The sequence below is a fragment of the Oncorhynchus mykiss genome, chromosome 14 (genome assembly GCF_057628025.1).
Source record: "Oncorhynchus mykiss isolate SJ-2025 chromosome 14, ASM5762802v1, whole genome shotgun sequence".
Taxonomy (NCBI): Eukaryota; Metazoa; Chordata; class Actinopteri; order Salmoniformes; family Salmonidae; genus Oncorhynchus; species Oncorhynchus mykiss.
Genome location: NC_143035.1, coordinates 19914566 through 19929508, shown reverse-complemented (window position 1 = coordinate 19929508; position 14943 = coordinate 19914566). Strand labels below are relative to the sequence as shown.

General features: G+C 42.9%; 1 protein-coding gene across 1 annotated transcript in view; it reads right to left on the bottom strand.

The window, feature by feature from the left end:
* Positions 1-14943, bottom strand: part of LOC110488955 (GPI ethanolamine phosphate transferase 2, catalytic subunit) — a 119426-nt gene that overhangs the window by 39547 nt on the left and 64936 nt on the right. Inside the window, exons 7-8 of the mRNA XM_021561447.3 lie at positions 13793-14010; positions 10855-11130 (exon numbers count right to left, since the gene is read on the bottom strand). Coding sequence (XP_021417122.3) covers positions 10855-11130; positions 13793-14010 — 494 coding nt within the window. The remainder of the gene's footprint in view (positions 1-10854; positions 11131-13792; positions 14011-14943) is intronic.

Below are 14943 nucleotides of genomic sequence, written 5' to 3'. Positions count from 1 at the left end.
CGCGCAGCAGCGATGTATACTCCCGCTGGTCATCCGAGAGGGAACAGACTAGTAGTGTCGCAAAGTAGGTGAGATTGTTGGCTTCTACTTGGCGGGTCAGGAGGAGTAATTTTCCCTTGAAGGCTTTTACAAGGCAGTACATTTGATGCGCAAAAAGGCACTTTCCATTGTAGTTTGGAATTCAGTTCATTCATGACGACCATGATGTCGAAGGTGAAGGCAAAATCAGCCAAACATTCTTTAACTTGCAGTTGAGGGAAATCCACATATTTCCCTTTCATTTGCAAAAACTCAGCAATCTCTGACTTCAGGTCCCACACCCTTTTAAGTACCTTCCCCAAACTCAGCCATCTCACGTTTGTGTGGTAGGGGAGATCTGCATGACTCGACTCTGTCTCTTCCAACAGTGAGACTAAATGCCTGTGGTTTAAAGATTTTGCTCTTATGAAGTTTACCACTTTAGTAACTATAATCACAACATGGCTAATTTTCTGAACACATTTACAGAGCACCTCCTGACGAATAATGCAATGCAGGAAAAACAATTCTGATCTGGGTTCAGCACAGCTACTTGATCTTCTATCCTTTTCAAAAGGCCAACGTTTTTTCCTGTCAAGTTTGGGCATCCATCAGTGGTCACACTGGGTAACTTTTCAAAATTCAGTCCCAGTTTTGCTACACACTTATTATCCTCCTCCAATAAATATTTACCTGTGGTTGTGCTCTTCATTGACTGCACTGAAGCAAGCTCCTCTGTAATTACTAAGTCTGGGGTTATGCCTCAAGAGAATATCAACAACTGCGCCGGGTCACGTGCATCACTGCTCTCATCCAGGGACAAGGAGAAATACTTTACCTTGTCTTTCACTGTTGTTCCATATTCTCTGCGATGTCCTCAATGCGCCGTGTCACTGTGTCTGGACATGGAAACATTTCAAACAACTCTTTTGTGTTGGGGCAAAGTATTGCTGGTGTGATGAAACAAAAATAGAACTGTTTGGCCATAATGACCATTGTTATGTATGGAGGAAAAAGGTGGAGGCTTGCAAGCTGAAGAACACCATCCCAACCGTGAAGCACGTGGGTGGCAGCATCATGTTGTGGGGGTGTTTTGCTACAAAAGGGACTGGTGCACTTCACAAAATAGATGGCATCATGGGGTAGGGAAATTATGTAGATATATTGAAGCAACATCTCAAGACATCAGGAAGTTAAAGCTTGGTTGTAAATGGGTCTTCCAAATGAGCAATGACCCCAAGCATACTTCCAAAGTTCCAAGGCAAAATGGCTTCAGGACAACAAAGTCAAGGTATTGGAGTGGCCATCACAAAGCCCTGACCTCAATCCTATAGAAAATGTATGGGCAGAACTGAAAAAGCGTGTGCGAGCAAGGAGACCTGACTCAGTTACAACATCCTAGGAAGAGTAGCTGCTGCTTGGGGATCCATAATAAATACAAATCTCTAGCTTTTTGCTAGACCGGGTTTTTAATCAGAAAAGGAATCCCGCAAGGCTCCCTTCTCTCCCCCCTTCGGTTTCCCAAGGCATGCTGAGAAAGACACAAAGTAAACCTATAAAGACGTAGTGAGTGAATAATTGGAAGCAATGCCTTGTTCCCCGCCAACTTTTTAATTGTATTTTTTAAGTTCACCATCAGTTGTGTGTGAAGACTAAACAAGCTAATGTAAAACATTTCCTGCGAATGCTTTTTTCGGGACTCCAATATGAAAGAAGCATGTTCTAATTATTGACTGGGCTAACACATCAAGTAAGAGAGCATTGAATGAACCTAATAATCTATATATATATATATATATATATATATATATATATATATATATATATATATATATATATATATATATATATATATATATATATATATATATATATATATATATATATATGTGAACACCCCTTCAAATGAATGGATTCGGCTACTTCAGCCACACCCGTTACTGACATGTATATCAAATCGAGCACACATCCATGAAATCTCCATAGACAAACATTTCAGTGGAATGGCATTACTGAAGGGCTCAGTGACTTTCAACGTGGCACCGTCATAGGATGCTACCTTTCCAACAAGTCAGTTCGTAAAATGTATGCCCTGCTATAGCTGCCCCGATCAACTGTAAGTGCTGTTATTGTGAAATGGAAAAGTCTAGGCGCAAAGTGGAAAATCGTCTGTCCTTGGTTGCAACACTCACTACCGAGTTCCAAACTGCTCTGGAAGCAAAGTCAGCACAATAACTATTTGTCCGGAGCTTCATTAAATAGGTTTCCATGACCGAGCAGCTGCACACAAGCCTAAGATGACCATGCGCAATGCCAAGCATCGGCTGGAGCGGTGTAACGCTCACTGCCATTGGACTCTGGAGCAGTGGAAACGAGTTCACTGAAGTGATGAATAACGCTTCACCATCTGGCTTTGGCAGATGTGGATGCTAGGAGAACACTACCTGCCTGAATGCATATTGCCAACTGTAAGGTTTGGTGGAGCACGAATAATGGTCTGGGGCAGTTTTTCATGGTTCAGAATTGGCCACTTAGCTCCAATGAAGGGAAGTTGTAACACTAAAACATTCTAGATGATTCTGTGCTTCCAACTTTGTGGCCACAGTTTGGGGAAGGCCCTTTCCTGTTTTAGCATGCCTCCATGCACAAAGTGAGGTCCATACAGAAATGGTTTGTCGAGATCGGTGTAGAACAATTAGAATGTTCTGCACAGAACCCTGACCTCAACCACATCGAACACCTATGGGATGAATTGGAACGCCGACTTTGAGCCAGTGCCCGACCTAATAAATGCTTGTGGCTGAACGAAAGCAAGTCCCTGCAGCAATGTTCCAACATCTAGTGGAAAGCCTTCCCATAGGAGTAGAGGCTGTTAGAGCAGCAAAGAGGGGACCAACTCCATATTAATGCCCATGATTTTTGAATGAGATGTTCGACGAGCAGGTGTCCACATACTCTTGGTCATGTAGTGTATGATGATTGAAAGATCGGAGAGTGAACACGGTCATTAATCAGGATGTACAAAACAAATTTATCAGGCCTCATCAGATATTAATTCCAAAGTGAGGTATTGAGAAAAAAGATATTTAACACAGAAGAATGAGTCAATTATGACTATTCTGACCCCTCGTGTTTAATCATACTTCCTATAATATACAGCAGTGTTTCGCAACTCCGGTCCTTGAGTACCCCCAACAGCACATCTTTTTGTTTTGGCCCCGGACAAGCACATGTCAAATCATTTCTAAGCCTTTGACAATTTGAATCGGTTGATTTTGTCCACAGCTACAATAAAATTGTGAGCTGTTGGGGGTATTGGAGGACTGGAGCTGGGCTGTTGGGGGTACTGGAGGACCGGAGATGGGCAACACTGATATACAGTATGACCTAAAGCTAACTGCCAAATAAAGAAACACTTGAGTAAATGAGGGATACAAAGTATATTGAAAGTTCCGAAGTTAAAACAGCAATTAACATCCCGTCATGCTTAGGGACATGTATAAAAACGCCCAGTTTCTCATTTCTCAGTGACTTTGAAAGAGGTGTCTCAAAGGAGCATAAGGGGTTTCATGTACGCGTCTGTGTCTCTCAGACACTAACTCTCAACCCAATTGAACACTTATGGGAGATTCTGGAGCAGCGCGTGAGAGCACTTTCCACCACCATCAAAACACCAAATTATGGAATATCTCATGGAAGAATAAGTCACTCCAACAGAGTTCCAGACACTTGTAGAATTTATGCCAAGGTGCATTGAAGCAGTTCTGGCGGCATGTGGTGGACCAACGCCCTATTAAGACACTTTATCTTGGTTTTTCCTTTATTTTGGCAGTTACCTTTACATGATCAGTTGAAGTAATACTAACATACTGTAAACTACATACCTAATGAGTATATACTACATACTATATACACTATTAGTTCATTTTAGTATACTGTAAACAAACAGTATGCTTTCAGTTGAGCGTACTAGCTCTTCGCCTGTCTACCGGGAGTTGATGCTGTTGCTATGCAACCTTTTGCTAGCTACAGTGGCTTGCGAAAGTATTGACCCCCTTGCCATTTTTCCTATTTTGTTGCCTTACAACCTGGAATTAAAATAGATTTTGGGGGGTTTGTATAATTTGATTTACACAACATGCCTACCACCTCGAAGATGCAAAATATTTTTTCTTGCGAAACAAGCAAGAAATAAGACAACAAAAACAGAAAACTTGAGCGTGCATCATTCCTTCAATTCTGACTAGTTTCCCAGTCCCTGCCGATGAAAAACAGCCCCACAGCATGATGCTGTCACCACCATGATGGTGTTCTCGGGGTGATGAGAGGTATTGGATTTGAGCCAGACATAGCGTTTTCCTTGATGGCCAAAAAGCCATCTGACCAGAGTACCTTCTTCCATATGTTTGGGGAGTCTCCCACATGCCTTTTGGCGAACACCAAAAAGGTTTGCTTATTTTTTTCTTTAAACAATGGCTTTTTTCTGGCCACTCTTCCATAAAGCCCAGTACGGCTTCAAGTGGTCCTATGGACAGATACTCCAATATCCGTTGTGGAGCTTTGCAGCTCCTACAGGGTTCTCTTTGTTGCCTCTCTGATTAATGCCCTCCTTGCCTGGTCCGTGAGTTTTGGTGGGCAGCCCTCTCTTGGCAGGTTTGTTCTGGTGCCCTATTCTTTCAATTTTTTAATAATGGATTTAATGGTGCACCGTTGGATGTTCAAAGGTTCTGATATTTTTTTTTTAGAACCAACGCTGATCTGTACTTCTCCACAACTTTGTCCTTGACCTATTTGGACAGCTCCTTGGTCTTCATGGTGCCGCTTGCTTGGTGGTGCCCCTTGCTTAGCGGTGTTGCAGACTCTGGCGCCTTTCAGAACAGGTGTATATATATATATTTCGGGGCACCACTTTTCCGTTTTTTATTTTTTTGAAATAAGTTTTTTCCCTAATTTCTCTTCACCAATTTGGACTATTTTGTGTCCATTACATGAAATCCAAATAAAAATCCATTTAAATTATAGGTTGAATTGCAACAAAATAGGAAAAACGCAAGGGGGATGAATACTTTTGCAAGGCACTGTAGTTAGCCTAACAACTTACTAGTTAGACATTTTACGACTTCGGGTGTGTTCTTAAATTCAATATGGAGTGCCAAAGTGCGCTCGCAAATTCAGAGCGTTGTCAGATTGTCCGTTTGTAAATTTACAGCCTTTCACTCTCCAAGTGCACACTGGACGCTCAGGCCGAGGGGTAGGGTTGATTTGAGCGTTCTGACCTTACAACGGCAGTCAAGCACCCAAGCTAACTATGGCTAGCTTGCTAGCTACTTCCAGACACAAATGAGGCCACTCTGACCATTTTACTCGCCCTAGCAGAGCATGACTGCAACTGTGCTACTGGCAACCATTTAAGTAAGTTTTTTTAGCCTACGTTTACTGACACCTGCAATAATCAACCGGTGTTGAGCATTCGTAAATTCATTATTCTACGCTCTGGTACACTCAGACCAGAGTGCTCTGAAATCGGAGTAGGTAGCCAGAGAAAATTTACGAAAGCACCCGAATGTCCATTGAGAACGCACAACGACGATACTATACCATTTAGCTAAGCTAAGAATGACGGGAATAAGCAAGTCAATAAACGTTGGATAGTTAGATAGCCTAAAGTTAATATACTGGCAAGTTTTATGTATAAGTAGCCAACTAACGTTAGGTAGCTAGCTAACATACTGCTGTGTGATATGCTATGTGGTTCATAAGGACAGAATAGCTAACAAATTGTCAGCCAACATAACGTGTAAGGTAACGTATTTGAAAAGTCATTACATTGATAAATATTCTGAACATTGTCATAATTAGTTAAAACAATGAATTTGTATCCGCTCTCGTACTTCGGCTGGATATTTTCCGACATTTTCTGAAAAAGATGTGAAGCCACGCCCATTTCCTGAATAATTGCATTATGGGCCCTAAAGCACGTAAAACTTCATATCTTGGCGAATTTAGTACAACATCCGGGAACTTTTGGCATACTATGCCCATACTATGACCTATAAGAATTCTATATACTCAATTCACATCACAAATAGTTGGGTTATTTTTTTTTTATCCGTTATTTTACCAGGTAAATTGACTGAGAACACGTTCTCATTTACAGCAACGACCGGGGGAATAGTTACAGGGGAGAGGAGCGGGGTGAATGAGCCAATCGTAAACTGGGGATTATTAGGTGACCGTGATGGTTTGAGGGCCAGATTGGGAATTTAGCCAGGACACCGGGGTTAACACCTCTACTCTTACGATAAGTGCCATATGACCTATAATGGCCCCAGAGAGTCAGGAGATCAATTTAACGCCCCATCCGAAAGACGGCACCCTACACAGGGCTGGGGAATTGGGATATTATTTTTTATTTTATTTTTTTTAGACCAGAGGAAAGAGTGCCTCCTACTGGCCCTCCAGCAGCATCTGGTCTCCCATCCAGGGACTGACCAGGACCAACCCTGCTTAGCTTCAGAAGCAAGTCAGCAGTGGTATGCAGGGTGGTATGCTGCTGGCATTAGTGCGGTTAGTATGAGTATTCGAACACTGCTATTGTCATGTTAGTACATAGCTCCAGAATGTGATTGTCTCTTGGACAGAGTGAGCATCATTGGACACATCATCCAGCTAAAGGAGAGCCGACCACACAAGATGTCCACGTAGCAAAATATTTCAAACGTTAAAAAAGTGTTTCTGACATCTGGTTAGGCAACCCTAACCCCAAATAACATAAACAAGACTCACACTCTATGGAGAGAAGACCATAACTGCAGTGATCAATGCATGTCAGACTGTATGGAGAAACTAACTTAAGTGATCAATGGCTTGTCAGACTCCCTATGTTTCACTGCACAACACGACCTCAACAAACAAGACAATATCTTCCTTCCAGCTCTTTATTTAGGTGCATGGGAAGGGCAATATTTTTTTCTCTGGAACAGACTCACTTATTAGCCTTTTCTCTCTCGACGTTCTTTTCACCTGTCAGCACTTTCTGTTAGTTCCCAGAAGGGGGAGAAGTGGCCACTTCTTCAGACATACTGTAATTGAGAAAGCTTGGTGACACGGGTGTTTCTAATCTCATTAGATGGAGAAAAATACTGGTTTGTCTTTAAAAACTTGTCTGCCTTTATCTAGCAAGGGTAAATTAATGTTCATTATTCACTTCTCTTTTTGTTGCATGCTTGAGGTGCAATTTTGAATTTTTTTATTTTATTTATTTATTTCACCTTTTTTACCAGCTAGGCTAGTTGAGAACAAGTTCTCATTTACAACTGCGACCTGGCCAAGATAAAGCATAGCAGTGTGAACAGACAGCAACACAGAGTTACACATGGAGTAAACAAGTCAATAACACAGTAGAATATTTTTTTTTAAGTTAAAAAAAGGAGTCTATGTAAATTGTGTGCAAAAGGCATGAGGAGCTAGGCGAATAAATACAATTTAGCAGATTAACACTGGAGTGATAATTGATCAGATGGTCATGTGCAGGCAGAGATACTGGTGTGCAAAAGAGCAGAAAAGTAAATAAATAAAAACAGTATGGGGATGAGGTAGGTAAATTGGGTGGGCTATGATCAGTGAGATACACCTGCTGGAGCGCGTGCTACGGGTGGGTGTTGCCATCGTGACCAGTGAACTGAGATAAGGCGGAGCTTTTCCTAGCACGGACTTGTAGATGACCTGGAGCCAGTGGGTCTGGCAACGAATATGTAGCGAGGACCAGCCGACTAGAGCATACAGGCCGCAGTGGTGGGTGGTATAAGGTGCTTTAGTAACAAAGCGGATGGCACTTTGATAAACTGCATCCAGTTTGCTGAGTAGAGTATTGGAAGCCATTTTGTAGAGGATATCGCCGAAGTCGAGGATCGGTAGGATAGTCAGTTTTACTAGGGTAAGTTTGGTGGCGTGAATGAAGGAGGCTTTGTTGCGAAATAGTAAGCCGATTCTAGATTTGATTTTGGATTGGAGATGTTTGATATGAGTCTGGAAGGAGAGTTTACAGTCTAGCCAGACACCTAGGTACTTATAGATGTCCACATATTCTAGGTCGGAACCATCCAGGGTGGTGATGCTAGTCGGGCGTGCGGGTGCAGGCAGCGAACGGTTGAAAGCATGCATTTGGTTTTACTAGCGTTTAAGAGCAGTTGGAGGCCACGGAAGGAGTGTTGTATGGCATTGAAGCTCGTTTGGAGGTTAGATAGCACAGTGTCCAAGGAAGGGCCAGAAGTATACAGAATGGTGTCGTCTGCGTAGAGGTGGATCAGGGAATCGCCCGCAGCAAGAGCAACATCATTGATATATACAGAGAAAAGAGTCGGCCTGAATTTAACCCTGTGGCACCCCCATAGAGACTGCCAGAGGACCAGACAACATGCCCTCCGATTTGACACACTGAACTCTGTCTGCAAAGTAGTTGGAGAAACAGGCAAGGCAGTCATTAGAAAAACCGAGGCTACTGAGTCTGCCGATAAGAATATGGTGATTGACAGTGAGTCGAAAGCCTTGGCCAGGTCGATGAAGACGGCTGCACAGTACTGTCTTTTATCGATGGCGGATATGATATCGTTTAGTACCTTTCGCGTGGCTGAGGTGCACCCGTGACTGGCTCGGAAACCAGATTGCACAGCGGAGAAGGTACGGTGGGATTCGAGATGGTCAGTGATCTGTTTGTTGACTTGGCTTTGGAAGACCTTAGATAGGCAGGGCAGGATGGATATAGGTCTGAAACAGTTTGGGTCCAGGGTGTCTCCCCCTTTGAAGAGGGGGATGACCGCGGCAGCTTTCCAGTCCTTGGGGATCTCAGACGATATGAAAGAGAGGTTGAACAGGCTGGAAATAGGGGTTGCGACAATGGCGGCGGATAGTTTCAGAAATAGAGGGTCCAGATTGTCAAGCCCAGCTGATTTGTACGGGTCCAGGTTTGCAGCTCTTTCAGAACATCTGCTATCTGGATTTGGGTAAAGAAGAAGCTGGGGAGGCTTGGGCGAGTAGCTGCAGGGGGGTGGGGGGGGGGGGGGGGGGCTGTTGGCCGAGGTTAGAGTAGCCAGGAGGAAGGCATGGCCAGCCGTTGGGAAATGCTTGTTGAAGTTTTCAATTATCATGGATTTATCGCTGTTGACCGTGTTACCTAGCCTCAGTGCAGTGGGCAGCTGGGAGGAGGTGCTCTTGTTCTCCATGGACTTTACAGTGTCACAGAACTTTTTGGAGTTAGAGCTACAGGATGCAAATTTCTGCTTGAAAAAGCTGGCCTTTGCTTTCATGACTGACTGCGTGTATTGGTTCCTGACTTCCCTGAACAGTTGCATATCGCGGGGACTATTCGATGCTATTGCAGTCCGCCACAGAATGTTTTTTGTGCTGGTCGAGGGCAGTCAGGTCTGGAGTGAACCAGGGGCTATATCTGTTCTTAGTTCTGCATTTTTTGAACGGAGCATGCTTATCGAAGATGGTGAGGAAGTTACTTTTAAAGAATGACCAGGCATCCTCAACTGACTGGATGAGGTCAATATCCTTCCAGGATACCCGGGCCAGGTTGATTAGAAAGGCCTGCTCGCAGAAATGTTTTAGGGAGCGTTTGACAGTGATTAGGGGTGGTCGTGACTGTGGACCCGTAGCGGATACAGGCAATGAGGCAGTGATCGCTGAGATCCTGATTGAAGACAGCGGAGGTGTATTTGGAGGGCCAGTTGGTCAGGATAACGTCTATGAGGGTGCCCTTGCTTACAGATTTAGGGTTGTACCTGGTGGGTTCCTTGATGATTTGTGTGAAATTGAGGGCATCTAGCTTAGATTGTAGGACCGCCGGGGTGTTGAGCATATCCCAGTTTAGGTCACCTAACAGAACAAACTCTGAAGCTAGATGGGGGGTGATCAATTCACAAATGGTGTCCAGGGCACAGCTGGGAGCTGAGGGGGGTCGGTAGCAGGCGGCAACAGTGAGAGACTTATTTCTGGAGAGATTCATTTTTAAAATTAGAAGTTCTAACTGTTTGGGAATGGACCTGGAAAGTAAGACATTATTTTGCAGGCTCTCTCTGCGTAGACTGCAACTCCTCCCCCTTTGGCAGTTCTATCTTGACGGGAAATGTTATAGTTGGGTATGGAAATCTCAGAATTTTTGGTGGCCTTCCTAAGCCAGGATTCAGACACAGCAAGGATATTAGGGTTGGCAGAGTGTGCTGAAGCAGTGAGTAAAACAAACTCATGGAGGAGGCTTCTGATGTTCACATGCATGAAACCAAGGCTTTTTCGATCACAGAAGTCAACAAACGAGGGTGCCTGGGGACATGCAGGGCCTGGGTTTACCTCCACATCACCCACGGAACAGAGGAGGAGTAGAATGAGGGTACGGCTAAAGGCTATCAAAACTGGTCGCCTAGAGCGTTGGGGACAAAGAATAAAAGGAGCAGATTTCTGGGCGTGGTAGAATATATTCAGGGCATAATGCGCAGATAGGGGTATGGTGGGGTGCAGGTACAGCGGAGGTAAGCCCAGGCACTAGGTGATGATATGAGAGGTTGTATCTAAATAAATAAAATGCACCTTTTCAGACCTCAAAAGTGGTCTAATTTAAATGTAAGAGAAATGTCAGTGAAAGACAGTGTTACGATATGCTGTTATGAAATGGTTAAGAGATGCTTGTTTTAATTACTTCAAAAGAACCCAAAACGTAACTACTACCATTAATTGCTAGGTTGTTTTTAATACACACAAGGAAAACAACAGAGCGTAAAGTATGACCAGTCTTTAGAAGACAAAGAGCTACTAATGTCTCAGTGTCGATGTACTCACCTTCCCAGGGGGCTTTCCTCCCCTCCTGGCTGCCATGGATACCAGGATGCAGAGCAGGGCTGAGGAGAGGGCCACTGCCCCGAACACCAGTCCCCAGGAGAGGCTGCAGAAGTAACAGGAGCTCTCGGCCGAGGTGCACACCAGCACGTGCACGGAGGAGAGGAGCAAGCACAGCAGGTAGAAGGGCAGCGAGAGCAGAGCAGAGGACACAGGGAGATCCACCTCTGAGGCACTGCTCAGTGCCTCGGGCATGGCCAGCAGCAGGAGGAGAAGGAGCTGGAAAGAGAAAGGGGAATGCACACACACTCAGAAAATCCTGGAATTAAATAAAAACAGACTCAATGGTGTATTTACATATGCATGCAGATACAGCACTAACACCAGACAGACCAAGCTCATCTCTATTGTTGCAACTGTTGAGTCAAACAGTAAAGGAAACAGCAGATGGAAAGAGATGGATGGATAGATGGGCAAGCTATGAGGTAACACTTGAGTCAAGGGTCCGCAAGTAGAGTGTGAGGGTACAGAGAACAGACATTTGTCAATCCGTGGTTGATGTGGCTTGGATTGAGTCAAAGCTAAAACATCATTTGTGTGCTTCTCGATATTTGCATTTGGATTGACTAAAGTCTTTCAACTGGAACCTTTGAATGTGCCATCTTGGAAGCAAATATGCAAGCTCTTTCTTTTCAAATTAAACACCAGAGACACGTGTTCCATGTCCTTTGCTACGCAGTTCCCTTTTTCGTCCCATCTCTACGGACTAAATCTATCAGGGACGGTGCACTAGAAAGATGACTAGTTGCTTTGTCCTTGAGTACTGACTGTAACAAAATGCTGACAAGTCCAACTTTTTCTTTTGAAAACAGCCTCTTTTCTCTCTCTTTGCATCTTTCACTTATTTCTTCCAGATGGGAGGCAGTCACCTCTGAGGGACACTTCTTAGTTTCAATTCAGAGTTAGGGATATTTTTTATCAACTTTCCCCACTGCTCCCAATAATGCTCACTGGGGAGTCTATACAGAGCGTTCTATGTCATGCTAGAATTAGCATTTTTATCTCTGATAAGAAATAAGTAACTTGAAGGAAAACAGTCTAAAAGCGTGAACATGACAGCAAAGCCAGTGAATTCAAATGGAAAACAGTACAAACTGGAATTATGACTTGTGAGTACAATATTTACCATTTCTAAGCAAATTCTAAAAGTGGATGCAAACGTATATATTTTTTTAATCGACAGTTAAATATCCCAATATTATTTTGGATGATATTTTATTGATACTTTGACGCAACCTATTGTTTTTTAAAAGCCAACGCTACGCGACTGTACCTACGCCAAAACTATTTTTCAACCTATAGCTTGTTCTCCATCTTCTTTTTAAATAGTGGGCCAACGTGTTTTCAGGAATTTTATCTCCCTGACTGATCAAAACTCGCTTTCTCATGGCTCTCTTGTCTCTCTGCAGCAGATATATGGTGAGCAATATGTTTGGAACATCAAATCGCAATACATTTAGAATCGTGAGAATTGCAATAAGTTATCGTATTGACAGTATGGTGATAATATCATGAGGTCCCTGGCAGTTCCCAGCCCTATTCTAAACCCATGAGGTTATAACATACAGTATATTTTATAAAAACAGCTCTACCAATGATCCAAAACAGTCCTACGTTAAGTCAAACCCTTACACAAGGAATGCAAGAGAGCAGTTGCCAACACGTTCTGTGATTGTTACAATTATTGTTTTCAGCTTCTACCGCAAAATTACCTTTTTGCATATTAAAGCCTCTTCTCCAAGATTAAATGATCAAAACATATTGAAATGCACATTAGTTGTGACTGCAACAGTCAGTGCGGCAGATTTAGCTTTGTTAATTTGTTTTGAAGGGAACGTGTGGGAATTGCCCCATTCAATATCGTTCACGTGGCAGAATCGTTGTACAAGCCAAGGAATGTTGTAAAGTTGTACAGTTACCGCGAGCCCCTTCGGCCCCAGAAAAAGTTTACTTGGAGAAATGCTTGCTCAACAAAGAGCAGTAGAGATCTGTTCCAACTGTCGAATTCTTCTCACACTAGCTCAAGGTCATTTAAATAATTGAAGGCTATATCAACACTATGTAAACCATGGGCTTTAATAAAGTGAAGCGTAATATCAACATTACATTTGTTTCATTAATATTGATTGTGTTCTATGAATATGCCTAGTCTAGATTTTGGGTCTCTTCAGGAGCAAAATTGGCATCTTAAAATGCTAATATATTTGGATGTGGGATCTTTATGGATGTAGGTACCTCATCCCAACAGTTTAGAATGCTAAGTGCTTATTTAGGCCAATGCCATACAACATAGAAACCATCAGCAATATAACACCATGGTCACACACCATACCATGCACTGGCATGCATATATACTGTACTTAACAGTTTGGGTATGTAGAAAAGTGTCCCTAATCATGATGCTTTTCTCAGGAATGCTGAAATGTTTGTGTTGCTCTCAACAACCCCCATTCTGTCACACCTCTGGGAAGCTGTTGTGATGACATCCTTTAGGTCTGATATCTGATTGGAAGCTCCCAGACATTTCTTGATAGTATTTTCCTGTAACTCAACAGTCCTGCTTGCACAGTGCTAAATTGTCCATATACACATATGGAGTCAGATAATATATGAATAGACTTTGTTAATATAGAAATTGCATAGTGTTATTACGGGTCACATGTGAGGTATATATACACAAGATATTATTCACTACAGCCTCACCACCACCACCCTCATCAGGAAAATTCCTGCCCCCTGATCCTTGGCCCACTCCCAGCTCCGGGGTGTTGTTTCCCCTGGGTACAGATCTAGGATCAGTTTCCCTTCAAGCCTAACCTTAGCAATTTGTGAGGAAAATTACAAACTGACAAGCATCTAGGGGCAACACCCCAATACCCACCTGGAAGACAAGGACCATGCCCACCACCATGGAATATATGTCATATTTGCCCAGCTGCTTGCTGAGGGCTTCACTCATGGCCCTGAGGGCCTCCAGGTACTGCTTGAACACCTTCTTCCCCATGTTGGTCAGCACCTCTGATGTGTTGCCCTCCACCACCAGCTTCACCCAGTTACCATGGGACTTCTCTGCCACACGGAACTGCTCATAGCCCTCCTCTGTGGGAGAGATATGAGAGGAGGGAGAGAGAGATGAGAGGAGGGCGAGGAATGGAAGGTGTAATGACAAAATGTGGGTTTGTGATATAATATGCATATTAATAAATCAATCAATTACACATCATGAACAATAAACAAACTACTACTGCTACTACTGGAAGTCGCACACGTAGACAAAACATAACTAAATGTATCACCTTTAAAGACTATTGTATATATTTAAAATTACACAATGACATGCTAATAGTTAATCTTGTGGTAGAAAAAAAACACAGGTAATCATTTACACATTTACTCTCAAATAATTTGCGATGGAGACTTGGAGTAACGCATTATCAATCAACTGCACTTAAATGAAGTGGCCCAACAGTACATTCACTCCATATCATTTGTATGCAGGTGTATAGCTCCATTAGTATCGAGGTTGCCAACTCGGATCCAACTCATAATGGTCAGGATTAGGGTTGCACATTATGGGGAATATTCAGGAGGTTGAAACTTTCCGTGGGAATTAACGGGAATATATGGGAAAATATGCAAATTAATATTCATGTTTTTTGCATTGGATATATTTACCATATCATATGGAAACAGAAACATAAACCTTTTACCTAATCATAATTGCAAATGATGAAATCCTTCCAATAGAAATACAAAACAACAATTTAGTCACGAATTTAACTTTAAATGAGTTGACTCTTCACATGGGATGATTTCACTGAACAACAAAATAAAGGGAATATTGAATGATCCCCAATGATCCATCGCATCACCCAAAAACATTTCCAACATACATCTGTAAAATGAGAGTCTAAAAACTAAAGCTTTAGTTGTCTTCCTTTCAGGCTCCCATGTCTTCTCCCTGGACCTCCTCAATGTCCACCACTTGAACAGCAGACTCTGAGGCCTCATCTTCACTGTCACTTTCCAACC